The sequence below is a fragment of the Salvelinus sp. IW2-2015 genome, linkage group LG37 (assembly GCF_002910315.2).
Source record: "Salvelinus sp. IW2-2015 linkage group LG37, ASM291031v2, whole genome shotgun sequence".
Lineage (NCBI taxonomy): Eukaryota > Metazoa > Chordata > Actinopteri > Salmoniformes > Salmonidae > Salvelinus > Salvelinus sp. IW2-2015.
In genome coordinates, this window is record NC_036876.1 from 11376705 (window position 1) to 11403693 (window position 26989).

A 26989-nucleotide genomic window follows, 5' to 3' on the forward strand; every position below is an offset into this window, starting at 1 on the left:
GAACTGCATTGTTGGTTAAGGGCTTGTAAGTAAGCATTTCACTTTAAGGTCTACATCTGTTGTATTCGGCACATGTGACAAATACAATTTGCTTTTGATGAGACACCATTCATCCATGAGTCCATAATTTGGTGTTTTGTTGATGGTGGTGGAAAACAGTCTCAGGCGCTGTTCCAGAATTTCCCATAAGTGTTCAATTGGGTTAAGATATGGTGACTGAGACGGCCATGGCATATGGTTTACATCGTTTTCATGCTTATCAAACCATTCAGTAAACACTCGTGCCCTGTGGATGGGGGCATTGTTATCCTATGGGGGCATAGCCATGGTAGCCAAAATAATAGCCAAAATAATGACCTGCCCAGCATTTATATACATGACTCTAAGCTTGATGGGATGTTAATTGCTTAATTAACTCAGGAACCACACCTGTTTGGAAGCACCTGATTTCAAAATATTTTGTATCCCTCATTTACTCAAGTGTTTCCATTATGTCAGTTACCTGTATGTGGTTGTCCCACAAGCTATTTTAAAAATGCACTATGCAGAAATTGCCACGCCATTTCCTGGTTGCTAAAATTATTATATTTATCCTAATTTCAGTTTATGTAACATAACAAGCAGTCATTGTGTAGAGAATCATTGTTCCATCTAAACCGCTGTGAAATATCTTTTCCATAACCAAAAATATTGTATTTTCAGCTTTTGTGTACAAAACCGGAAGTACATTCTCAAAAACTAAATTTAAGAACAGGAAGCATAGACATAGCGCACCTAGACTTGCTTTCAATGGGAATGAAAGACCTATAACTCACATTTCTATATGAATTTGGTCAGGTCGCCCAAAAGGTTACATGTAGCTTTAAGATGAATGCACTGGATAAGAGCATCTGCTAAATAACTAAAATGTAAATGTTATGTGTTATTTATTTATAACAGACTGAATTCCATGAATGATAAATGCACAACATTGTGGAGCAAGAGAGAGAAGTCCATGCCATTGGGTTATCTAAAAGGGATAGACCACCTAAATTACAATATTACTGAGAAAAAAATTACTATGCAATGTGTGTGATTTGTGCATGCAAACAACAAAATGCTAATTGGGATCCATCCACTCGAATACATTTTTGGTCATGAATTCTAAAAGAGTCTATGGGAAGCCATGTTTGACTAAGTGTGGGTCGCAATCTCCCTTTGCCCATGCTTTCAAGGTAATGAAACACACAAGTCATTTCATAATTTGTGTGAATAATCCCTTTAAAATAATGTATATTTATGCATTATTGAAGTGCTTATAAATTCTTACCAGCAGCGGCTCAATGAGGGATGTGTTGGCCATGGTTTGGTCTAGCTTTGTGATTCAAGGAGATGATGTTTGGTCAGATTGGGTCAAGGGACAACAGCCTAGTAAGTACAGCAGACAGTGGTCAACTGTTTGGTATGTCAGGAATGCTGACATCTGGAAATATACACAAACACAAATGAGATTAGGCCTCCGTTTACTAATCATAACTGAACATCAGCTCAAGTGTATGGAGGGAAGATTGAAGAAAGCATTTATTCTCATTGCTAGCTGAATACTGTGGAGTGGTGCACATGGTATTATGTAAGCTATTGTAAGCTATTGCAAGCCTATACAGCATCCTTTAACATTAACAAAGGGGATTGTTCTATTCTTTCAAGGCACAGGCACAGTGTTTGCATACCTGTTAAGGGGTTACCTTAATGATATACACAAGTTAACATCAGTTGTGGCATTGGTGGCAAAACAAGACATTACAAGATATGACTGAACATTTCGTTTCAGATCAATTCATATCTAGGTAAAATGTAAGACAAATACTGAAGATAACAACTAGATCCACAAGAGTAAATTGATGCCGAGCGCTATGTGAAATGACACTCTTTCTAGTTCATAAAGCACGGTTGACTGGTACCACAGACTGACATATCACAGCCTCTGGTTCTACTTTAACAGATGCTATACGTGGTCGTGTGGTAGAGAGGGGGGGGTGCAGTATGGGGTTGGCTGGAATGGTTGTCTTGCTTGGGATGGCAGTTCAGTTGAATATGTAACATGGGCGACAACAAGTGAAATTAGGCTGCCCTCTTATGGCCAATCAGTTTCATTACATCTTTTAAAGAGACGGGACCCATTTACTACCATGTAAACACATTTTAGGGACACTTATTGTAAAGTGGAACTGGGACAGTTACTGTCTGAGAATTAGATACTTTACAGTGTTATAAGAATTAAACTTGCCTCATTTTGGAAGATTTAAAGGGAAGTAAAATTTAACTGAAGAGAATGTGTTAACAATGTGTCTCACTTTTATTTAACATACAATAAGCCAGTAGTAGCAATAGTTATTGTTATTTAATCATTTTTTATTGTAAACTCGTACAAATATGTGAGGATGGAGAGACAAATGGTTTGAGCCTTTCAACCTTCCGGTGTTGCATTATGGGCATAAAGTGAAGCAGTATAACAGGGCAAAAGCTTGAGAATGGGGGCTACCTTTAGGAGAAAACAATTTAAATTAACTATGCCTTATTAAGCTTACATATTGCTATCATGAACAACTTGATGGCCACCCAACTAGCTATTTCCTCTTTTGCTTCAGTTATGACAACTTTGAAGCAACGGATAATAATGGTAACGTTAAAATGTGTTACTTTTATGATAACATTATGTAAATCATATTCAACTCAAATAGTAGCCTGTCTTTGATCCTGTAATGCAGTGTTCTCAACTCTGGTCCCCGAGTACCCCCAGGGTTGCACATTTTTTATTCAAGCCCTGTACAGGCACACATGATTCAACTAATTATAAAGCCGTTGATTAATTGAATTATGTTTGCTAGTATTGAGTTGTAACAGACATCTGCAAACCTTGATGGTACTCAGGGACCAGAGTTGAGAAAGGGGGCTATAGGAGGAACGGGAGCCATAGAATTAGCCATAGAATATTATATTTTATTGGAGTGGAGGAGCTCTAATCAATTCTGAGAAGCCAGGTGGGAGCTGATCCGTGGGCGCGGCTAAAGTAGCTCCACCACCACGGTTTCTCCTGCCTCTCCTCTCTGTTCTGGTTCTGCTCCCTAATGGCATAGCGCTCAAACTTGTTGTAGGGGTCAAAGCGCTCATAGGTTCCCATGGAAGGGATGTTATAGTCCTCCTCTATGTCAGGCTCCACCACTGCCTTCTGCAGAACAAAGTCCACCCGGCCTGCTTTCTGCATGCGTGCCGGGAGGTGGATCTTTTTCATGGCCCTGGTGTAGCCTGGTGCAGAGGCAGTCAGGATGTGGATGCCAGCAGTTAGCATGCGCCAGTAGTCTCCGTTTTCAGCTAGAAAGAAAGGGTGGAAGGGAGAGAGGATCTTTTGACTCAATGGGTTACACACAGCCTGACATCTCAAACATTACATGACTGTTATTTTACACAATTAAAATGGGACCTCTTAGAGCTTTAGCATTATAGAAAATGAAACTACTTCAAACTACTACTAAAATCCTCAAAGCTACAGTTGAAGTCGGAAGTTTACGTACACCTTAGCCAAATACATTTAAACTCAGTTTTTCACAATTCCTGACATTTAATCCTAGTAAAAATTCCCTGTCTTAGGTCAGTTAGGATCACCACTTTATTTTAAGAATGTGAAATGTCAGAATAATAGTAGAGAGAATGATTTATTTCAGCTTTTATTTCTTTCATCACATTCCCAGTGGGTCAGAAGTTTACATACACTCATTAAGTAGTTTGGTAGCATGTGCCCTTTAAATTGTTTAACTTGGGGTCAAACGTTTCGGGATGCCTTCCACAACTTCCAACAATAAGTTGGGTGAATTTTGGCCCATTCCTCCTGACAGAGCGGGTGTAACTGAGTCAGGTTTTGTAGGCTTTTTCAGTTCTGCCACAAATTATCTATAGGAATTGAGGTCAGGGCTTTGTGATGGGCCCACATCCAATACATTGACTTTGTTGTCCTTAAGCCATTTTGGCCACAAACTTTGGAAGTAATGCTTGGGGTCTTTGTCCATTTGGAAGACCCATTTGCGACCAAGCTTTAACTCCTGACTGATGTCCTTGAGATGTTGCTTCAAATATATCCACACCATTTTCCCTTTTCATGATGCCATCTAGTTTGTGAAGTGCACCAGTCTTTCCTGCAGCAAAGCACCCCCACCACATGATGCTGCCACCCCAGTGCTTCATGGTTGGGATGGTGTTCTTTGGCTTGCAAGCCTCCCCCTTTTCCCTCCAAACATAAGAATGGCCATTATGGCCAAACAGTTCTATTTTTGTTTCATCAGACCAGAGGCATTTCTCCAAAAAGTACAATCTTTGTCCCATGTGGCAGTTGCAAACTAATCTGGCTTTTTTATGGAGGTTTTTGGGAGCAGTGGCTTCTTCCTTGCTGAGCGGCCTTTTCAGGATATGTCGATATAGGACTCATTTTACTGTGGGTACAGCTACTTTTTGTACCGGTTTCCTCCAGCAACTTCACAAGGTCCTTTGCTGTTGTTCTGGGATTGATTTGCACTTTTAGACCAAGTAGCGTTCATCTCTAGGAGACAGAACGCATCTCCCTTCCTGAGTGGTATGACGGCTGCGTGGTCCCATGGTGTTTATACTTGCGCACTATTGTTTGTACAGATGAACGTGGTACCTTCAGGTGTTTTGGAAAGTTGCTCCCAATGCTGAACCAGACCTTGTGGAGGTCTACAAATTGTTTTCTGAGGTTTGGCTGATTTCTTTGGATTTTTCCCATGATGTCAGGCAAAGGAGGCACTGAGTTTGAAGACAGGCCTTGAAATACATTCCACAGGTAACTCCGTCCAATTGGACTCAAATTATGGTCAATTAGCCTATCAGAAGCTTCTAAAGCCATGGACATCATTTTCTGGAATTTTCTCAAGCTGTTTAAAGCGCACAGTAACTTACTGTATGTAAACTTCTGACCCACTGGAATTGTGATAAGTCGGTGAATTATAAAATGAAACAATTTGTCTGTAAACAATTGTTGGAAATTACTTGTGTCATGCAAAAAAAAAACTATAGTTTTGTTAACAAGAAATTTGTGGAGTGGTTGAAAAACAAGTTTTAATGACTCCAACCTAAGTGTATGTAAACTTCTGACTTCAACTGTATGTATTCATCTAATAACTACCACTTAGATTCCCAAAGCATACAATAAAAATGACCAATCGCAATCTGTAAGGCTGACTATAGATATTACCTGTTGTGATGTCATGCCTTATTCCTCGGACAGATATCCTTGCGCCTTTGATTCCATTCCCATCCGCATCCTTTACTATTCCCTTTATTCCACGGTGGACCTGGGAAACATTGAGAAGCAGTGTTAGTGGAGAAGTCCTCTCAGATTTGTGAAAATGAGTGATTGAAAACAGAAGGGTTGATTGGGGGATGTTTTGGAATGAATTGCTGGGTTTGAGGTCTCTCACCGACTCCATGAATGTGAGCAGAGCCTCTTTGTTGTCCTGCCAGCCTCTGTATAACTCCTCCTCAGCTGGGAATTTATCACAGCCCAACTCCACCGTCACTTCCAAACAGTTAGTGTGGAGGTAGTTGAAGTCCTGCATACCTGGCCACATTACAATAGGAAATATGTACCAGTGAAAGAAATGACAAACTCATCATCGCAATAATCCATTACTGTAGAAAGAAAATAACTAGAAATACCACCAGGTGGCATTCATACTTCATAATACAACTTGCTAAGTAAGTAAGTGCAGGTTTTCATTGAGCCTTCATCAGCTATTTTAATCTAATGTTATGAACTCACTTCAACAGTCTGATAGACTGATTTGACCATGTTTTTTAAAGTAAATGTCCATTGAAAATCTAACTTATAAAAGCTAATATTCTGTTAACTCATACCCAAATAATGTTGTTGACTCATCTTACACTCATATATGCTATTCGTGGCCAAAGCTTAAAGTGGAGAAAAAAAAAAACATTTTATATATTTGCAATTTTCTCATAGAGGATGATGTCAGGCTCCTGAGATTAGCTTTTTCGGAAGGAAAACTATTCCAATTAGCGAAGCTGTGAAACCTATTGTCATTATACATTTTTTTCCCCTTGATATGGTCAAATAACTCAAGCATAGATTGGTAACTTTTTCTAATTTGACACAGAAACTTGAGGCCATAAATAACTTGGTCAAAAATAATGGCACTGATTGGCCTATAGGTGGCGCTGTTATTAGCAGTCTCACTTAAACCCTCATATCTGTCGCCCCATTTGACCTAGATACTTGAAACATTGTATGTAGGCGTCTTTCCTGATGATTAACACATTTGTATCAAGGACCCATAAGGTCCATCAGTATAGATTTTGGAAAACCTTGAGAAAACTTCTCATGAACCATAAGTCCAAATAACACCACATGTGTTATGTAGTAGGCCCATGGTACATCTCTTAATTTAGTTTGAGACCAGCTAAGGCATTGGTTAAGAGATGGCTGAGTTAATGATAAATCAGGAAATCAGATTTTATGCATCCATTTAAATCCTTTTTAAATCCACTTCATGGCTTATCAACTTGAAACTTTTTAGGGTCATCAGAGACATTACCATGATGAGCCATGTTAGTTTGGCATTGATATCTTAAAGAATAAGGAAACTATGAATAACTTTTTTGACTATGTAATGCTCATGCTTAAAATACACTGAATAAAAATATTAACGCAACATGCAACAATTTCAAAGATTTTACTGAGTTACAGTTCATATAAGGAAATCATTCAATTTAAATAAATAAATTAGGCCCTTATCTATGTATTTCACATGACTGGCAATACAGATATGCATCTGGTCACAGATACTTTTTTTTAAGTAGGGGTGTGGATCAGAATATCAGTCAGTATCTTGTGTGACCACTGTTTGTCTCATGCAGTGCGACACATCTCCTTCATATAGAATTTTTATTTTATTTTTATTTTTACCGTTATTTTACCAGGTAAGTTGACTGAGAACACGTTCTCATTTGCAGCAACGACCTGGGGAATAGTTACAGGGGGGAGGAGGGGGATGAAAGAGSCAATTGTAAACTGGGGATTATTAGGTGACCGTGATGGTTGAGGGCCAGATTGGGAATTTAGCCAGGACACCGGGGTTAACACCCCTACTCTTACGATAAGTGCCATGGGATCTTTAATGACCTCAGAGGTCATTGATCAGGCAGTTGATTGTGGCCTGTGGAATGTTGTCCCACTACTCTTCAATGGCTGTGGAAGAACTGGGACATTTTCATATTTCAGAAATTCTGTACAGATCCTTGCAACATGGGGCAGTGCATTATCATGCTGAAACATTTTGTGCTTATGGAACATTTCAGGGATCTTTTATTTCAGCTCATGAAACATGGGACCAACACTTTACATGTTGCGTTTATATTTTTGCTCAGTATTAAAAAATAAAAATAAAAATAATAATCTAAAAGTCAGATTCACTCCAAATTTGGTCTTTGGACTCATTACAATAGTCCCTAAAGAGTTTGAGAAAATAACGTTGATGCATTCAAAGATGTCCACACAATACCAGTAGATGCATATGAGTACATACGCTAAAATATGCTAAATGTTACGTTCCCCAGTTTCTGTGTTGTAGTTTCTATTTGAGTGTGTGTGTTTCAGGAGATGGCTTCCTGGAATTTCTCCCCAAGCAGCTGATTGGTCGGTCCCAATGGATGATTGGAGAGCTGACCCCGCCCCCTCGTCAAGATACAGCTGTCTCTAATTACCATTGCCACCTGAAGCTATATAAAAGCCAGTGTTCTGTTCAGGGAGAGAGAGAGATCAGTGCTGGCAGAGATCAGTGCTGGCAGAGATCAGTGCTGGCAGAGATCAGTGCTGGCAGAGATCAGTGCTGGCAGAGATCAGTGCTGGCAAGATCATGCTGCAGAGATAGTGGCATGGCAAGAGATCAGTGCTGCAGGAGAGATAGTGCTGCAGAGGTCATTGCTGGCTGAGTATTGAATGTGATATAGATCATTGCTGAGAGAGGAGGTTGATGGCTGAGGGGTATAGCATGTTGGTCGTGAGTATTACTATGTTAGTTGTTGTTGGTAGCAGCTTGGTATGTCTGTGTTTGTTGCTTTGTCAGAGCTTCTTTAATGGCTGAGTTTTTCTCAGTTTTGTTGTGAAGTGGATTGTTTAATATTCTGTTTCATTTGTTCCAGGGGGGAGGGGAAGGCACCTAGGAGTGCTTAGGCAAGAGGCCCGCGGGCATACATATACCCGTAGTATATTCAATGTCTAGGCAACTAGGTAAGACTGGGCGGACCCCCTCCCTGTATTTTGGTTTAGTGCACTAGGTGGTGCTAAGTTAGGTAAGTAGGGTAGGCAGGTTAGATAGGAGAGGGGGAGCTTTGATATTTACTTTCTTTGCTTTGGTTCCGTCCAGCCCCTTTTCCCCATATTACCGTGTAAAGGAATAAAGTCCTAATAAACGGTCAATTCTGCTTTTGTGTCAGCCTACTCGCACCTACAGCCCATACCTATTTCACTTCACGGGAGTTGAGTTGCAGCAGGGTGTTGCGTTCCCTCTTCACAGAGGCGTGCGTAACACTAAAGAATACTTTCAAAAATCTTCTCATGAACCATTAGTCCAAATGGCACTACATTTGGAATGTAGGCCCATGGTACATATATCTTTTTTGTTTAACCTTTATTTACATGTCTTAATTTAACTTGAGAAAATCAGATTTTACCTGTCCATTTAAACATGTCCATTTGGCCTATTCAACTTGAAACTCGCTATCATGGATGTCCCTAAGACACTGAATTTGGTATTGATATCTCAAAAAACAAGGAGATTATTGACAACTCATTCTTTGCATATGAAACGCTTACGCTCAAAATCATCTGCAATCATCTTCTCCTCATGAACCATACATCAGATTCTCTCCAGATTTTGTATTTAGACTCATTACATCAGTCTTTAATGGTTTTGAAAAATAATTGTTGCTGCATTCAAATACGGCTACACTGTACCTATAGATGCACATCATTTTTTACATTAGCATATTATCCCAATACTAAAAATACAAACAAACAAAAAACTTCTCATGAATCATAAGTAATAGGGATGTAACAACTCGCTGATTAGCATCGGCCCCGGTTCAAATGTTTAATCCTGGTTCAAATGTTTAAGATACAATGGCATCGGTCCACGGGAGCCCAAACCGATCCAAACGGTAAGAAAATTGATTAAAACGCTACGAAACATTGTTCTGAAAATACAGATAATCTGCTGTGACTGAATTGATGCGTCCTATCCTTCAGCCTATCGAACTTTTATGGATTTAACTGCATATGAGATTTAAATATTTTTGGTAGTTCTGCTTTAACCAGTCAGTGCATTTGGTCATTTTTACATGAACAGGGTAGTTGTCATTTCATAACAAGGACAGCAATACTTTTTGAGAGCCGCACTGGTTGGAACGAAAGAAGCACAGCTCTCCTCAGTAAAGCTCCAAACGGTCAAAACCATTACCTTTTGAGACGGGGTGAAAACAAAAGCTGTGTTATATTAATTTGCCATGTACTGTATGTCATAGCTAATTTCACAAGATAAATATTGACATATTACTAGCTCAAAACATTTTAATCTGCTATATGACAAGTTAATCAGTGAGTGATGTGGATTTCAGATAAAAAGTAAGGGGGACAAAAACATAAATAGCCCATCCTTATCTGATAGTGGTAGATGCTCAGTCTGCCCTATGGCTTAGCTCAGGTCCCTAGACACACATGAATCGTATCGAACCGAATCAAATTGATTCGTTCCACTAATCAAACTGAATCACACCGAATTGATTCAAACTAAAAGTATGGTTCCTGTATTGTATCGGAGCACATGTATCTAGATGCATAACGAATCGTGCTTGTAAGGAGAGATGCACATCCCTAATGAGTCAGATTGACTCCAGATACACTCAATGAATTAGCCTCTGATGAATTTGAGAATGATTAGTTGCTGCATTCAAAGTTGGCCACGCTAAACCACTAGATGGCACCATATCACACCAGGGCTATAAGAACTTAAATGATGGACATGGAGCTATGAAATTTGGTATGTATACCTTATGTATATGTCCTTAGAAGCTGTGTGGCTATAGTCACTGCAATCTTAGATGGCTGCACCCGACCAGTTGGTGGCACTATAGAGGTCATTGGCACCAGTGGCACCAATAACTATTGATCAAGTGGACTTTGTCTTATGCAAATGAATGCTAGATATAAATTATGCAGACGAACAATGTGAAATATCATGAAAATAAGCAGAAAATATTCAACAAATCTTAACATTAGTGAAATTGACCCTAGAATTGTATATAAAATCAAAACATTAAGTAATTACTTTAAGAATGAATACCTGCTCTATTTCAAGCTGCAGCACTAGACTAAACTTCACTTGCGTCATCCTTGTGGTTTTGAGAGATAAACATGATAATACTTTCACTGATGGCACACAAAGGGAGATAGTTCCTACATGATGGAGTGCTTGCTTTGTTATCCAACTGATATTGTCTCCTTTCTGTCATCCTGTGAACCCTGTTCATTGCTGCTCGCAGCTATATTTATAGGTCATATTTATTAGAAATCTGGAAACACTGGACAGTTACTTTAAACTCACCACCTGCGAAACTGTACCACTTTGCTCCATTAATGATGCCGTCCTGGCCGATGCTGCCAAAGTTCCCACACCTTTCAGAGTTATTTCCTGACATGGTGGCATGGGCATCTGCATATGTTCTCGCTATCTGCTTGAATATCTGCAGCAAAAAATAAAACATATGTCTTTCTCATTCATAAAAAAAGATAATTCCTAGTTCTGTTTACTGTTAAATAGATTTGAAATGTTAGTTTGATTTGTAAGCAGCTAAGATACATTTCCTACACATGTGACCGCAAAGGAAATCTCGTAAATGAAACTTTTTTTCTCAAGAATGTGGTAATGAATCATCATAAATGCAGAGCATGAACAATCAATTGGACAGCTCTCTGCAATAGACACACTTCAGGTCATAGAGTGCAGTCCATTCTGGAGAGTATTGTTCATGTTGGAGTGAAGAGTACATGTTGCTGTCAGTCCTACATACCTGTTCGTCTGGCGTGGGGGAGAACATCTTCTCCTCTAGTGGGTGTTTGGAGAGGTCGTAGGGATAGGACACCACCAGCTCCCCTCCGTGGAAGTTAGCTGAGAGCACAAAGGGAATGGACCTGATCCACTTCATGACTGCGTATGTCTCTGGAGCTACCTGATTTATATAAAACACATACGGACCGGCTTATAAATCATATGTCACCATCTTCAGCTGGTCATATCACAACAACAAAATAATGATGGCATGACAACAGGAAATGATTGGTGAAGCTCAAAGCTCAATTACATATCTTGATATCAAATATTGACGATACATCAATAAGGACACACAAACTTGATTTACTATTTAACGGATGCCCTGCTTGACTTTTCTTTTAAAAATGCAATAGTGTGCAACTGCAGCCCGCTATTCAGGGCGTTCCTGCATGTGGGCATTCCTGATTCTGCAGGAATGCCACCCATCAAGCATCCCACTGGTTCCTTCATGAACACCCCCCATCGAGCATCCCATTGGTTTCTGCATGAATGCCTCCCGCCTGTCTTAGCTTAAAAATGGACAAATTGAAGTATAAAGAGGGGTTCCTGCAGATGCAGGAATGCCCCAAATTGAAGGCCACAATTGCACCCTTCTCAATTTATGAGGTACTTTGTTCTTATTCTGTAATGCACTGTCCGCTCTACCTTGAGGATTTCCCAAACTCTGATACGTGAGAATCAAAGACCAAACCCCTCAGATCACGTGATTGTTATGTTCAGGCCTCTAATTGGACAGTGACACACATGCTCGGGACATGTATGTGAATATGTTTAATTTCACTCGCATGCCAGCATAATTGAGGCCACCGCAAATTCTCACTATTTATGTGTCCAGGTTAAACGTGGTGGGGAGTCTCGTTATTAACAAACAATCGGTTAAATTCATGGTTAATGCCAAATTTTCTGACCTTTTAGAAGCAATTAATAACCCAAAACAACAATGTCATCATCGAACCGAACGACTGGCCAGAGATCAGGGCATTCCCCAGTGCAAGCTGAGAGTATTTTGCAAAACCAAATTGAAGTCAAAATGAGTGATGACATCGAAGTGTGTCGGCTGTATGATGATTTGCGATTCATAACTTACATTTGACCGGAAGCCTACTGCCTGTAGACAGAATGTGTTTGAAGTTATCATGCGCCCGGAGAACAGCATATCCTGCAAAATGCATCGCCAGTGGCACGCACACACTTCGCGCAGATAAGGACCTCCACAATGATGTGGTCGACAATCTCCAAGGTGGGTGCTTTTCCTGGCAGCCGGATGAGGCAATTGAAGGAGGATGCGGTGAGTGATTGACTGTATAGGCCTACTGACCTCGAATTTAATAAAGCTTGCTCTGTAATGGAAGGATGCTTCTAATTGCGCATTTTAAATCAAACAAATATTCTGTAGATTATACGATAGATAGGCTATACTCTATGGCCGGATTGAAATTAACTTTTCTCAAAGCAACATTCATTTGACAGACCTAACTTGAATGATTGTCCCTCTTTCTTCAAATTAAAGGCCTTGTCTATGATAGGCCTATTCATATTTGTATTCATATTTTGTTTAGCCTATAGGCTACAGTATATGATACATTCAGGTAATGAACTCATTATACATTAACATTTCATTTTATTACAATTCTTTCTTGTCAATCAATCTTGAATTAGAAAAACATAAATATTCTACTCTATGCCTTGCAAAAGTATTCCCCCCTTGGCATTTTTCCTATTTTGTTGCATTACAACCTGTAATTTAAATAGATTTTTATTTGGATTTCATGTAATGGACATACACAATATAGTCCAAAACGGTGAAGTGAAATGAAATAACTTGTTTCAAAAAATTCAAAAAATTCAAAAAAGGAAAAGTGGTGCGTGCATATGTATTCACCCCCTTTGCTATGAAGCCCCTAAATAAGATCTGGTTCAACCAATTACCTTCAGAAGTCACATAATTAGTTAAATAAAGTCCACCTGTGCGCAATCTAAGTGTCACATGATCTGTCACATGATCTCAGTATATATACACCTGTTCTGAAAGGCCCCAGAGTCTGCAACACCACTAACCAAGGGGCACCACCAAGCAAGCGGCACTATGAAGAGCAAGGAGCTCTCCAAACAGGTCAGGGACAAAGTTGTAGAGAAGTACAGATCAGGGTTGAGTTATAAAAAAATCTGAAACTTTGAACATCCCACGGAGCACCATTAAATCCATTATTTAAAATGTTTAAGAATATGGCACAACAAACCTGCCAAGAGAGGGCCGCCCAGCAAAACTCACGGACCAGGCATGGAGGTCATTAATCAGTGAGGCAACAAAGAGACCAAAGATAACCCTGAAGAAGCTGCAAAGCTCCACAGCGGAGATTGGAGTATCTGTCCATAGGACCACTTTAAGCCGTACACTCCACAGAGCTGGGCTTTACAGAAGAGTGTCCAGAAAAAAATAAGCAAACATGTTTGGTGTTCGCCAAAAGGCATGTGAGAGACTCCCCAAACATATAGAAGAAGGTACTCTGGTCAGATGAGACTAAAATGTAGCTTTTTGGCCATCAAGGAAAATGTCTGGCACAAACCCAACACCTCTCATCACCCCGAGAACACCATCCCCACAGTGAGCATGGTGGTGGCAGCATCATGCTGTGGGGATGTTTTTCATCGGCAGGGACTGGGAAATTGGTCAGAATTGAAGGAATGATGGATGGCGCTAAATACAGGGAAATTCTTGAGGGAAACCTGTTTGTTTTCCAGAAATTTGAGACTGGGACGGGGGTTCACCTTCCAGCAGGACAATGACCCTAAGCATACTGCTAAAGCAACACTCGAGTGGTTTAAGGGGAAACATGTAAATGTCTTGGAATGGCCTAGTCAAAGCCCAGACCTCAATCCAATTGAGAAGCTGTGATATGACTTAAAGATTGCTACACACAAGCGGAACCCATCCAACTTGAAGGAGCTGAAGCAGTTTTGCATTGAAGAATGGGCAAAAATCCCAATGGCTAGATGTGCCAAGCTTATAGAGACATACCCCAAGAGACTTGCAGCTGTAATTGCTGCAAAAGGTGGCTCTACAAAGTATTGCTTTTGGGGGGGCGAATAGTTATGCACGCTCAAGTTTTCTGTTTTTTTGTCTTATTTCTTGTTTGTTTCACCCCCAAAAATATTTTGCATCTTCAAAGTGGTAGGCATGTTGTGTAAATCAAATGATAMATACCCCCCAAAAAATCTATTTTAATTCCAGGTTATAAGGCAACAAAATAGGAAAAATGCCAAGGGGGGTGAAAACTTTCGCAAGCCACTGAACATTAAATAAAGTTTTATCCTGTAGATGACAGGGATTGGATTGCACTTTTTCCAGTGATGCATTCATTTGACAGACCTAACTTGAATGATTGGCCCTCTTTATATACAGTAGTCTATTTCTCCTATAATGTCTCGTCTATGATAGGCCTTTTAATATTTGTCTTGTATTAATATTTTGTTGAAGTCGAGTTAGGCTATACATTTAAGTAATGAACTGATTATACATTAAGTCAATAATTTTTTCACACAGTTTATATTGTATCCTATTATACATCATATGTTAATAATACTGCTATTGATGTTTATCGGTGATATGTTCAGAATAAAGAAACTGTCACAAGATATACTGCCTATTGCTTAATTTCCCATGATTATAACAATTAACATTGTAACATCATCTGCATTCTTTTTCAAAATAATACAGGAAGGATTTCCTAGCGTAGGTTTTCACTTGGAATAATATAACTCTTGAAACCCACATTAGGCCTAGAGCTTGCACAGGTGCGTAGGACAATGTGGTAAAGTACTAATTTATTCCTTCTCCACTATTTATGAAAATGTCACGCCCTGACCATAGAGAGCCCTTGGTTCTCTATGGTGTTGTAGTTTCAGGGCGTGACTAGGGGGTGTTCTAGTCTTTCCATTTCTATGTTGGAGCTCTTAGTATGGTTCCCAATTAGAGGCAGCTGATGTTCGTTGTCTCTAATTGGGGATCATACTTAAGGGTTCCCTGTTCCCACCTGCTTTGTGGGATATTGTTTTTGTGTTGTGCATGTTGCACCACTGCTTTCACGTTTCGTTGTTGATTTATTGTTTTTCTGGAAGTTTCACTACAAATAAAGATGTGGAACTCAACACACGCTGCGCCTTGGTCCATTCCTTTAAATGTTTGTGACAGAAAAACCCTTTCACTTGGTATCAATTTGGAGTCATTTGTTTTTCTGTTTTGTTTTTTTGCCTCACTTTCTAGAACAAAAATCAGTTAAACAGTAAATAAACTTTGTCCGGCCTAATGCCAAAATACACGTAAGGCAATTGTCATTTGATATTTGACACATGTATTCATATCCAGTAGCATAAACACCACACAATCAATGCAAACATGCATATAAATCGATAGGAATTCATACGGTACCTTATCAAACCAGTAAGCGTCTGGGATTGGGATGTGGTCGCTACGGAAATGCCGGTGTCTGCGGCGGCCGTAGGCGACAGCGGTCAGGTCAGGGAAGTTCCTGTTCAGATCAATGTTTTGGGCGTTACCTCGACCCAGGGTCCAGCTGTAGTAGTTCTGAGCCTGTAGAGTTTCATACAGTGGATAGTGTACTGTAAGTATCGAGCAGTGAATATTATACGATTGATATTTGATTGGTGTTGTCGACTAATGTGAATTCAGTGTTGAAGACAGGAGGCTGCTGAGGGGAGGACAGCTCATAATAATGGAAACCATGTGCCTGATGTATTTGATACCATTCCACTGATTCTGCGCCAACCATTACCACGAGCCTGGCCTCCCCAATTAAGGTGCCACCAACCTCCTGTGGTGCTGAATAAACTTAACGTTCCGACCTGCCGTTGAATTCTGGTAAAAACCTGGTAGAATGTGTGTATACTTTCAATGCTAGTAAGTCTTCCATGTTGATTCACCATCATGTTTGAATTACGTTCAAATAACATAGCAACAACATTGATTCAACCTACCTCCTCATTCTCGGGGTCGTTGGTGCCCTGGACCTCAGCAGCAGCCAGCTCATAGCCGTCAGGGTTCATGGAGGGCAGGATGTGGATGCGCGTGGTGTTGATCAGGCTCTGGATGCGATGGTTCCCCAGCAGGTACTCTGAACACAGGTACTGGGTCAGATAGATCAACAGCTGGCGACCCAACACCTCGTTCCCGTGCATGTTGCCTATGTACTTCATCTCCGGTTCAACTGTTGATATGAGGCAACAGGATAGGGACTTACATAACATTTATTCAGCAAGAAAGTCGCTTGAGATGAATTATCTGTTTTTCAAGGGAGACCTGGCCAAGACAGCAGCTTACAGTCAAGTTCAACAATCAGAAAAGACACACTATCTCTGGTTGAACTCTGAACCCAGGACTCCCTCTCACTGTACTGTATATTTGAGGACCCTTTGTACTCACGTAATTCATGTACTCCAGGGTTGTTTGAGAACTCGATCACTAGCAGGTCTTTGCCCTCCACACTGCGGCCAATGCTGTAAGTTGTGGCAATTTCAGGGCATCGCGCTGCAGTCTTCTTCAGGATGCTGTTCATCTGGGCGTTAGACTGATAGCTAAACTGGATGACAGTATGAGGCTCCTCAGAGGTATTATCTATACTGGCCTGGTCTTCTTCCTGTGTCACTATGAGAAAGAAGAGATGGTGACATTTTTATAATAATGGCTTATTCGTAAAAGTTGTTGTAAAGTGTAGCCAAAGATATAAAGATCAATAGTGTTCCAAGCCAGTTAAGACACTTTTGTATTAACTAGCAAACGTGACTTTTGATTCAATGTCATAGAAAAGTTTACATTTGAAAGCATAACCATGCTTCAATAAACCGCCTCACTTAAATAAATTGGATGGATATCAGAATACCATTTTACTAAATACGGCCTTAGTCTTTCATCTCATGCCGAGTAGAGCCCTGTAAAATGTCAGGAGACTGATGAATTAGAGAAAGTGGAAAGTCTACATTCTAGCCCAGGTCTGCACATCTATATAAATGTGCTCATTTAGGCAAATGTGCCAGACCTGAAAGGTAAGCAACCAATCAAAGTTGAGACATAAGACTAAAGATATAAGTTCAAAATAAATATCAGCATGGAAAGAATTATAAAGCTTAGTAGGGTTGCCAGACATCAGCTTGTGTTTCAGTTAGAATCTAATATCCGTTTGGAAACAGATTTCACACTACACTAAAAACTGTTATGCAAAATGTGGTACCACCATCTGTGTGCATATCTATAACCATATCATATTGTATGTATAATATGTAAATTAATATCTATGATATGTTTCTGGGAAATGGCTATATGAACATTCAACTGTTATTTTGTCAGTATAGGCTACTGTAGGACCTGTTTATGGTGGGAAAGAGCAGCTGTGGAGTTAAATAGAGAAAGTACAAAGGAAGAGAAGACTCATGAACACTCATTGAGAGCAATTCCACAGCTGGGGTGTGCGTTGGTTGCAGCCACAGAGAGAAACAAACTGTACAGAACTGAAGTTAGACTCATCACTTCGCGTGAATTCATAGACTTGTTAAAAAGCACACAGTATATCTTGTGCGAGTCAAGATATTAATGGCAGATATGTTAACAGCGTTGCCTTTGGACATAAAGAGACATAATTTGTATGTGTTCCCATATGGCTGACACATGATGTTATTGCAGTTGTCAAATCTCTAACATCTTGCTTATGGGTTCTTTTTGAGGGCTTTGTATAGTTGATACAAATATAGATCCTTTCTAGGTCACAAAAGCCTACGTGGGGGCAGCTGCATGAAAATATAATAAACAATGGCATGGAACTATATTTAACTACACATTTTCGCTATTTTCCATTCTAATAGGCTACTTGTATTAATTATAACACAGGAACTGATTACCCTTCCACAATTTTCTTAATCCTGTGAAGTAATCAAAAGTTCTCATAAAAGAAGCAGAGCAAACAAGTTTGGTACTGTGTTAGACATAATTTTTACATGCAAATCTGATTGGATACAGAGTTTGATTATTGAAATATCAGCCCTCTAACTTCAGAGTTGCTTTTTTCTTTCTGAGGGGCTAATCAGGGACAATTTCGGGGACAACTCGAACTGGGGACAGGCCACTAAAATTGGGAAAATCGGGGACATCTGGTCACCTTACCACAAGGGCTCATGTGGCAACCAGGCGACTGTCATAAATCTGCGTAGCAACGCCATTCTCAGTTGGCCCTCCAAGGATGCTTCTGTTATTAGAGGGGGTTTGGGTGCTATTTTTCTTTACATTGATATAATCTTGTAATAATATTGACACACATGGTTATCTCTAGTCGTACATTTTGCTCAGGTGATTGTTTTATGTCTGAAAATACTATTTGAGTCAACATCCTACTGTACAGTAGTTAGTGTCCTATTGTAGTCTCTATCATAGATTGATAGTCACTTTTATGATATGACACCAGTTAAACTGTGGTTGTTACCTCGTAGGCCCTCCAGAGGGTCGTAACAACCCTCCTGGTCGCTGACAAAGAAGCGGTCACAGTCCAAAAAGTAGGGCCAGGCCATCTCGATGCCCTCGAAGGCGTGGCGACAGTTCTTACGCACCGCCTCGCAGGTACTCCTGCACGGCTTGAGCACCTTACATTATAAAATAAAACGTTCTTACTTTAATGAAAGTTATGACATTATTGAAAGTTATTACATTATCCAGTGTTATTACATTATCCTTTGTTAGCTACACACCTTCTCCTTCTCACAGCGTGGCACCAGCACTGAGCAGCCCAGCATGCGGATGTCCGGGGTGCACTCTCCATTGAGCAGGTTGTGTACCACACTGAGGAGGAGGTACTCGGGGCCCAGCTCGGCCTCCTCACGGATCCTGTGGCCCAGGATGTTGGGGAACATGGTGTGGGTGTAGGACATGTCGTCGCAGTAGTTCATCATGATGTCCACGCACTTGGCTGGGTAGAGGAGAGAGGCAACCAAGAAGCAGGTTCAGAAAGATGGAAGAGATTCAGTACTATATGGTGACTGATCTGAATGTAGACTCATAGCTTACCATGTTGAATCATTCATGCATAAAATACACATAGTACATCAATAGGCTGTAATATAACATCATTAACATAATGCTTCATAATACCATGTATTGTTTCATACTATTATGTAATCTTTGCAATTAACTTCGATGGAACCTTTGGATGCTTTTGTAATGTGAGTGGCAAAATATTCTTAGAACAATTGATTTGTTATTAATTATTTTCAGGTGGGGCGTAGTGTCAACTCGCCCCACCTGTTCTCTCCATTGTAAATCAGTATGTTTAGGGGTATTGGCCAGGTGTTTTCCTCTTGTATCTTTACATTTGTTCTCAGTTCATTTATTTAAGAAATATAGCTAAGATGTTCAGTAAGCAATCATCACTCATTTCCTTGACATGGAAAATATACATAACCTGATATTAAACTGTCATATGTATATGCATGCAAGAATCCATCCCTTTGTCTAAAACGTTTTTATTATCTCATATATAGCTACCTCTCTGCAGTACCAAAAAGGATGAAGTCCAAATATTTCTATTATGTCTGGAGATTAAAATGTGAATATTTCATACAGCTATGTATCATCCAAAAATACACTTGATAGCTCGGATGTGCCTTAAGGCCGTAATATCCCATTGAATATCCTACTGCCCGCCTAAAGCCATAATTACCTTACTAGATGTTGTCAGTCAACCCTGTACACACATTACATTTACATAAGTTTGAAGGGTTTCTTGATGAAAGAAATACATACGTTTTTCCGGTTCTGGTTCTTTGCAAAAACGACCTAAAAGACAAACCTTTGTTAGTTTATTTCATACCTTCAACACTAGATGGCAGAATAACATTTATCACCACCGTTATTGGCGACTTTAGTCTGTTTTTATGAACCCTCTATCTGGCTTTACCATCTCTCCTCACAAATGTCTGCCTGTCTAGCCTGGTCTCATAGACTAGACGTAATATAGTAAACATAAATCCAAGACACTCAAATTAGTATAATATGTTACGATTGTATGGTTACGTAAGACAGATGGTTACTTTAGGCAAAAACAAGGGTGCAAGTTCATATCTCATCACGGATAACTTTAACATTTTACCTCATTAGAAACTTTTCAACTACTTACTACTTTCTAGCTCTTTGTAACTACTTAGCATGTTAGCTAACCTGTCCCGTAACCCTAACCCCAACCTTAACCCTTTTAGCTAACCCTTTTCCTAACCCTAACCTTAACTATTTTAGCTAACACTTCCCCTGATGCTAACCTTAACCCTTTAAATGTTAGCCAGCTAGCTAACGTTAGTCACCTAGCCACCTAGCTAGAATTCGTAACATAGCATACGTTTTTCTAATTCGTAACATATTGTACATTTGCAAATTTGTAACATATAATACGAATTGTACTTTCTAACATTTCATACTAAATGGGTGATGGACAATCACAAATTAATACATACCATACGAAACTTAACATATCATACTAAAGAGAAGGTATCGGATTTACGTAAAATATAATACGAAATGCTCTGAGACCAGGTTGGTCTGTCAGTGAAATCGTATTAATTTTCTAAGAACTCTCATTCTTAGGATCAGATGACCTCTCACTAGTGATGGATATCTACCTCAATATTTCTATATAACTCTACAATTCTATCATTCTCTAAAGAAATTAAGCATTTTATTTCGCACTCATTTAAGACACATGCTGTAAGAGGTTACTTTTACTTTTGTTACTGTTAGCAGCTTGTGAATTAAAATAGACTACAATAGTTTGTCTATGTTTTAGATTAAATTCCTCTGAACCAATGCCTTGTAGATAAAACATATTTCAGGAATAGCATCACATCACTCCTGTGAACAAAACACACCATGTGTGTTATCATAGCAAGCGGAGTACTTTACCGATAAATTCGTATCCAGGGTCGCAGCGCGGAGAGGCACACCAGATAACCGTTACAAGTGCATTCAGAAAAACAATAGTCTTAATTTTCCTCCGCATAAATTCCATATTTTGTGATGTGGCACCTCAAGCCTACTGCGCCTAATTACACGAAAACTTTGAGAGCTTCCCTAAAAAGTGAGTTTATTACAAGTATTACGGTCCACTATCAAATTACAGAGGGAAATGTTCCGGACAGAAGTGGCAGAAGGCTGGAGTTGGAGGATTGTGCTTGAAAACATGCTGCAAATAAACTTTCTGAAATACACCTCTTACCAATCCTATAGTGTAAACAGTTTTACTCAACCATTTCCACATATGTTAACCTTTCATTTCTTACCTTAAAATGCATTCATTTATTGGACATGTATGTTGACAGTGCATATGCTCTATAAAATAAATAGGCTTGCTCGATGAATTTTTCCCGCCCTTCAGTCCTCGCTCGAGCCAATCCTTTGATCCCTTTTAACCAATCAACAATCAATCATACAGAGGCCTTTAATAATATCACTGTACTCCTACTTACTGCATGGCAACTAGTTATTGGATTATTCGATCGAGGTGTGGTGACACAAACGCTGAATTGTGTATCCAGGCAGCCTCTAGTCTAGCACCTGCAAAACAGCTGGTGATGCATCTGCCAAGATAAAATGCCAGATGGGCATTAGATATGAGATATGCTTCTAAATGTCTCTGTTATGTTGTCTCATATGGCCTGGTATCAAATGATGCTTGTTATTTGACAGCTTTATTGCACATTTTTCACCAACATCTTTACTCACACACTGCCAATGTAGGCTACAGCAAGTGGCTTACAGAATTAAATAATTTGTGTCTATACATCTAAAGGAACAAGTTCTGATGAAGCAACTATAGGAGCTAAACAGTCATACTGTATATTGAATTCTGGCACACACACAATAACGTGTTTAAAGCACTTATTGAACGTAACATTATTCCCCTATAGCACATTTATTTCATTTTAAGATCAAATAAATAATATAGTTTCTAATACAGTGCAACATAGTTTGATAAAGTTAACATCAGGTATTTATAAATATCCATATAAACATTACCAGCAATGACTGGAAATGTTAATATGGATATTTGGCAAAATAAAGTATTATACACAATAGTACAAAGCCATTTCAGTCAAAATTATCTTTATGTAGTACATTCAGTTACAACATGCTAATATCATAGTAAACATGATATTTGCCTTTGGCTCCTGTAACTAGTAGCTCTGAGAGAAATACAAAGTGCATTCATTTCCAGTGATTGACATGAAGAAATTGTGAACAACTGCAGTAGTAGTCTAACCCAATGAGTCTAACACAGTCCATAGTCTACATAACATGGCCATCTATTTAGCAGTACTTGCCACAGCGAGTACCATTCATTGACAAGTACACATTTTAACTTCAAGAAATTGCTTGATGCCCCTTGAAATTGCACCAGTGGCCCAATGGCTACTAGCCAGCAGCTAGCTAAGCGTTCCCATCCTCCCTATGCACTGTTAACAGTCCATAACCTTGTAAGCTCGGGCACCCAGAACTAACATTTTGAATAATTGCGTCAAATGCTCCATTAAGTTCTGGGGTGAGACGTGTTAGAAAATTTACGAACGTGACTAGTGAAGTCGCCACCCCTCTAAACGGAAACTCTCAGCCATTTCAGGCAAGTCCATGGGCCCAATGTCCCTTCCCCTACCGAAATTCGAAAGACTTGAGCACCTGCGAAATAGTGATTCGTTCAACTGATCAGTGACGAAAAATCAGCGTACCGGAACAGAGTTCCTCGTTAGTCGTAGCATCCAACTGTCTGTCGACATATGGTACTACCATTTATGTTATGTGCATCTGTCAACAAGAGATTAATAACCTTCATAGCACTTCCCTGTGTTCTATATGGGTGTCAAAAGGTCTGTAAATGTGGCTATGACATCTCCTTTATAAAGAGGTTATTATGTTATAAGAGCCCACTAGCATTCAGACTCTAGTGGAGTGATCCCTCCCTTTATGAATCGACCGAACCCCTGGCTGATTCAATAACATTGATACATTTGATTCTGGCTATGTGCCATCGTGTCGTGTGTGTGGTTCTACCAGTGAACCATAGATCAATAAACTTGCTTTTTTACCAATAAGCCTGGAGCAAACGTCCCCGAATGCGATCATTCTTTGCACAGTCCATCTTGCCATCTTCCTCTGTCTACCCCTCCGATTTTCCTGTCTCCCTATATCCTACTCCTCCCCTCTTGCTTTTCCTCCCACAACATCTCCCTCTCTCTCACTATCTCTTTTCTTCTCCAACAATCCCTTTTTCTGACCATCTCTCAGCTCCTGCCCTTTTGCCATAAGGAAACCTTTATTTTTGGGCTGTCTGTCTGTGGTATATTTGTTATGTCCAAAATGGTGCTATTAACTGATCCTATGGAGAGAGTAGTCGTTCTCTGTGTCCAGAGAGCTGTTGTGGCCAGACGATGGGTACAGGTCACGGCGCAGCAGCCGGTTGATGACGGTAACCAGGACCTTTTTGTACTGTTGACGCAGGAGGGAGTAGGCAAAGGGATCGGACGCAGCCTTGCTGTATGTCAGGCACTTACTGAAGATTCCCCAGTGGCGATTGATGCCCACGAAGGGAAGCAGCTCCGTCAGCCTGAGAAGGCAGAGGTCAAGTTAGAGTTCGGAAAATAGCCTTTTAGAAAGGGCAAACGTTATCCCATATTCAAAGCATGGTATTTATCTTGCAGCGAGTTGTTCTGTTTGCTATTGAGATTGTTTTGTGGTAACTCAGTTGTTATTCTATGAAATGCCATGAGGCTCTAAGGTTGCAAGGAAGAAAATAATAAATGTGTCTTTATTGTTCGGCCGATAAACAGCGTGGGCGACTAGCATTATACTAAAGGTAATAATAATATACATAAAATATTTATTCATTAGAAATATGTATAACATGAACATTGCTACATTATTATTGCCCACTGGTATGCATAAATGCTAATGACGCATGCAGTTGAGTGATAGAGGATCAATCCTGCCAATAAGCAGCAATTTCCCCTTCATCAAGTAATTCCGACTCTTTCCATTGTGTGCACAGGGGGTTAAAGGTCATGCCAATTACTGAGACAGTTTTCCTCATTAAAATGTTTTTTGTTATTCCACCCCCACCCCCCTCTACACCCCACCTGTCAGGTGGGGTCAGGTGGGGTCTAGAGTCCCACACCCACACACTATCTAAACCAGGGGTATTTCCCTCTTACCCTACGAGGTCCAGAGCCTGCTGGTTTTCTGTTCTTCTACCTGATAATTAATTGCACCCACCTGGTGTGCCAGGTCTAAACCTGGCGGGGAACAATTAAAAGAAGTAGTGGAACTGGCTTCGAGGTCCAGAGTTTAGTTTTAGGGATCTAAACTATCACCCAGGTCTGTTTAACACACCTGCATCGGATTTCATGTGATGTTCTTTGAGGCATTTTTATTGCTCTGAAGTAAAGTTTCGGACTGATGCATCTAAAAAAACTCCTCTTGAATTAATGTGGAGTTCTATGGAACCCCTGTTATTCCTAGTCAGGCACCTGCCCATAACTACCATGCTACATTCCCTCTAGACCAGTGGTTCCCAACTCCAGTTGCCGAGTACTCCCAACAGCACACATTTTTGTTGTAGCCCCAGAAAAAAAAACCTTGATTCAACTAATTGAGGTCCTGATGATTAGTTGATGAGTTGAATCTGTTGTTCTTGTCCGGGGCTACAATAGAAATGTGTACTGTTGTGGGTACTGGAGGACTGGAGTTGGGAACCACTGCTCTAAGTCATGCTGTGCGTTCTTGGAAATTAAAGTCTCTTTGTATGATAAATGTCATCTCATGGTTCAGTGAAATTAGATGACAACAGATAATGGATTGTTTAATGATGTATGTTGCAGTTACAGATGGAGATCATTGTCATAAACACAAAAAAATCCTCATTGGGTGAAATTGAATTATACCTTCCGTTGTGCATGCATATGGCTCAATCTTGCATATTGCCTCACCTTTCAACTGAACTTTGTTCAATCAGTTATTTTGCTGTGTGGCAAAGATATTAGACAGTGTATATACCATTTGATTATAGCCTATATATTTACTGTTCATTAACTGAGTTTTATGAGCAAAGTCTGTTCACCCGGTTATGTGTTAATCTCATAAACCCTATAATACCCCTTTAATAGTGTGTGTTTACAGTAGGTGAATAAAACACCTGTTTGTACAGCTGCCTGTATTGCAGTTTACTGGAAATCCACTTACCTCGTAATAACATAGGGAGCAAAACAGATGATGAACGACCCAATGAAAATGCTGATTTTCTTGGTGGCTCTCTGTTTCCTCCGCTTTTGCTCTACCAGGCACCTTTGTTTCACACTGAAAATAGAAATGAACTTTTATTAGTCCAGCAGAACAAATGACAAAACAATATACATTTAATATTTCCTTACACCTTCTTCTAAGCATGTTTCCTCAGGGTTGACGCTATAACCTCTTATCATAGACTACTGTAAAGTTATTACAGCCCATTGTAACGGCTATTCATTCCACACCTCATAAGTAAAGGAACATACATACGTTGGGTGAATATCCACCAGCAAGAACAGGGTCTGCATGGTTATAACGTCAATCCTCTTGCAGTGGAAGCGTGCAACTTTTAACACCTTCAGATAGGTGAAGCACAGGATCAGTAGAGAGAGCATGAAACTAGTGGCGTGGAAAACGACGGTGAAAATTGTGAACTTTATCCTGTCGCTCTCCTCGCTCAAATGCAAGGTGCACGAGGCGTAAATATGGCTATAGTCAACCCAGGAGAACAGGAGGGCGATGACGGAAAACGCGAGGGAATGGAGCCACGAGTAGCACATCATGATCACTGCGTCCTTGTAGCGCATTTTACTGGAGTAACTCAAGGGAAAGACCACCGCTATCCAGCGGTCTATACTGAGTGCTGCCATACTCAACATCGTGTTCGCAGTCAAAAAGGTCTCCAGAAAGCTCACTGTATGGCAAAGGCAATCCCCAAAAGGCTGCTGGTTTCCGATAATCCCCACCAATGTCGATGGCATGTTCAAAAGGGTGATAAGTATGTTGCAGAAAGACAGGTTCATGGTGAATATTCCCGGCACCTGTCGGCGGATCTCGGTGCTCTGGACAAAACATAGCAGCACCAGTAAGTTCGACAACAACGAGACAATTGCGACCACAATAATGAACAACGCGAAGATAATTTCCACAAAGTCCATGTCTCACTTCGAAAAGTCCACTTGCGTTTTACATACACCTGTAAATAATAAACACGTAATATCCACCATGATTGCACCGTCGTTTATCTCCAGTTGGTCCTCATTACAGAACGTAACTCCTGCAAGTCTCGCCGTCTCCAAGTTGGTGGAGCGCTGTCCAGAGTGCTGAAGTGAGGAGACGCGGTCGCGTCTTTCGAACCGCAGACCATTTCGTTAGTCAAACTTGTGGATTTTTCTACTCTCACAACAGACCACACACGTATTTGGAGCAGCATTCACTGGTATGTGTAATTGAGCGTTTGGGTCCCACACGGGCTGATGTTTCGTATCTCCTCTCCCTCCTACGACTACCTCCACAAGAACGCAGTGGGACCGCTACGCGCCGCATTGTCTTGTAAACAGAACATGCGTACTAGAGAAACAAGGTGACTGTTAGGGGAGCCTGCCCTGTCTATTGCAGTCGTTTGAATAATAAAAATGAGCTATCACATTAAGCTAAAGAGAAAGTCATCCATATGGTTTTATAATATGGGGAAGTTTCCCCCATTGGGTCATTC

At 40.1% G+C, this 26989-nt stretch overlaps 2 protein-coding genes across 3 annotated transcripts; both read right to left on the minus strand.

Annotated features, from left to right (window-relative positions):
* Nucleotides 1-1485: 1485 nt before the first annotated feature.
* Nucleotides 1486-21329, minus strand: LOC111960387 (carboxypeptidase Z). 2 transcript variants are annotated; one of them, XM_023982360.2, is made up of 12 exons: nucleotides 21124-21325; nucleotides 19975-20007; nucleotides 18924-19141; nucleotides 18662-18818; nucleotides 16615-16836; nucleotides 16170-16399; nucleotides 15604-15765; nucleotides 11134-11292; nucleotides 10668-10806; nucleotides 5469-5608; nucleotides 5243-5342; nucleotides 1528-3351 (listed from the first exon to the last, which is right to left on the minus strand). In XM_023982360.2, exons 1-12 carry the CDS (start codon nucleotides 21227-21229, stop codon nucleotides 2999-3001), a joined length of 2019 nt encoding a protein of 672 aa, XP_023838128.1. In that variant the 5' UTR covers nucleotides 21230-21325; the 3' UTR covers nucleotides 1528-2998. The 2 variants fall into 2 exon arrangements, with proteins under 2 accessions (XP_070294048.1, XP_023838128.1); XM_070437947.1 differs by having other exon boundaries at nucleotides 1486-3351; nucleotides 5243-5608; nucleotides 21124-21329.
* Nucleotides 21330-21938: 609 nt separating this feature from the next.
* Nucleotides 21939-26769, minus strand: LOC111960216 (G-protein coupled receptor 26). The gene is made up of 3 exons (XM_023982105.2): nucleotides 25765-26769; nucleotides 25450-25563; nucleotides 21939-23818 (listed from the first exon to the last, which is right to left on the minus strand). The coding sequence occupies exons 1-3, from the start codon at nucleotides 26430-26432 to the stop codon at nucleotides 23581-23583; spliced, it is 1020 nt and encodes a 339-aa protein (XP_023837873.1). The 5' UTR covers nucleotides 26433-26769; the 3' UTR covers nucleotides 21939-23580.
* Between the last annotated feature and the right edge of the window lie 220 nt (nucleotides 26770-26989).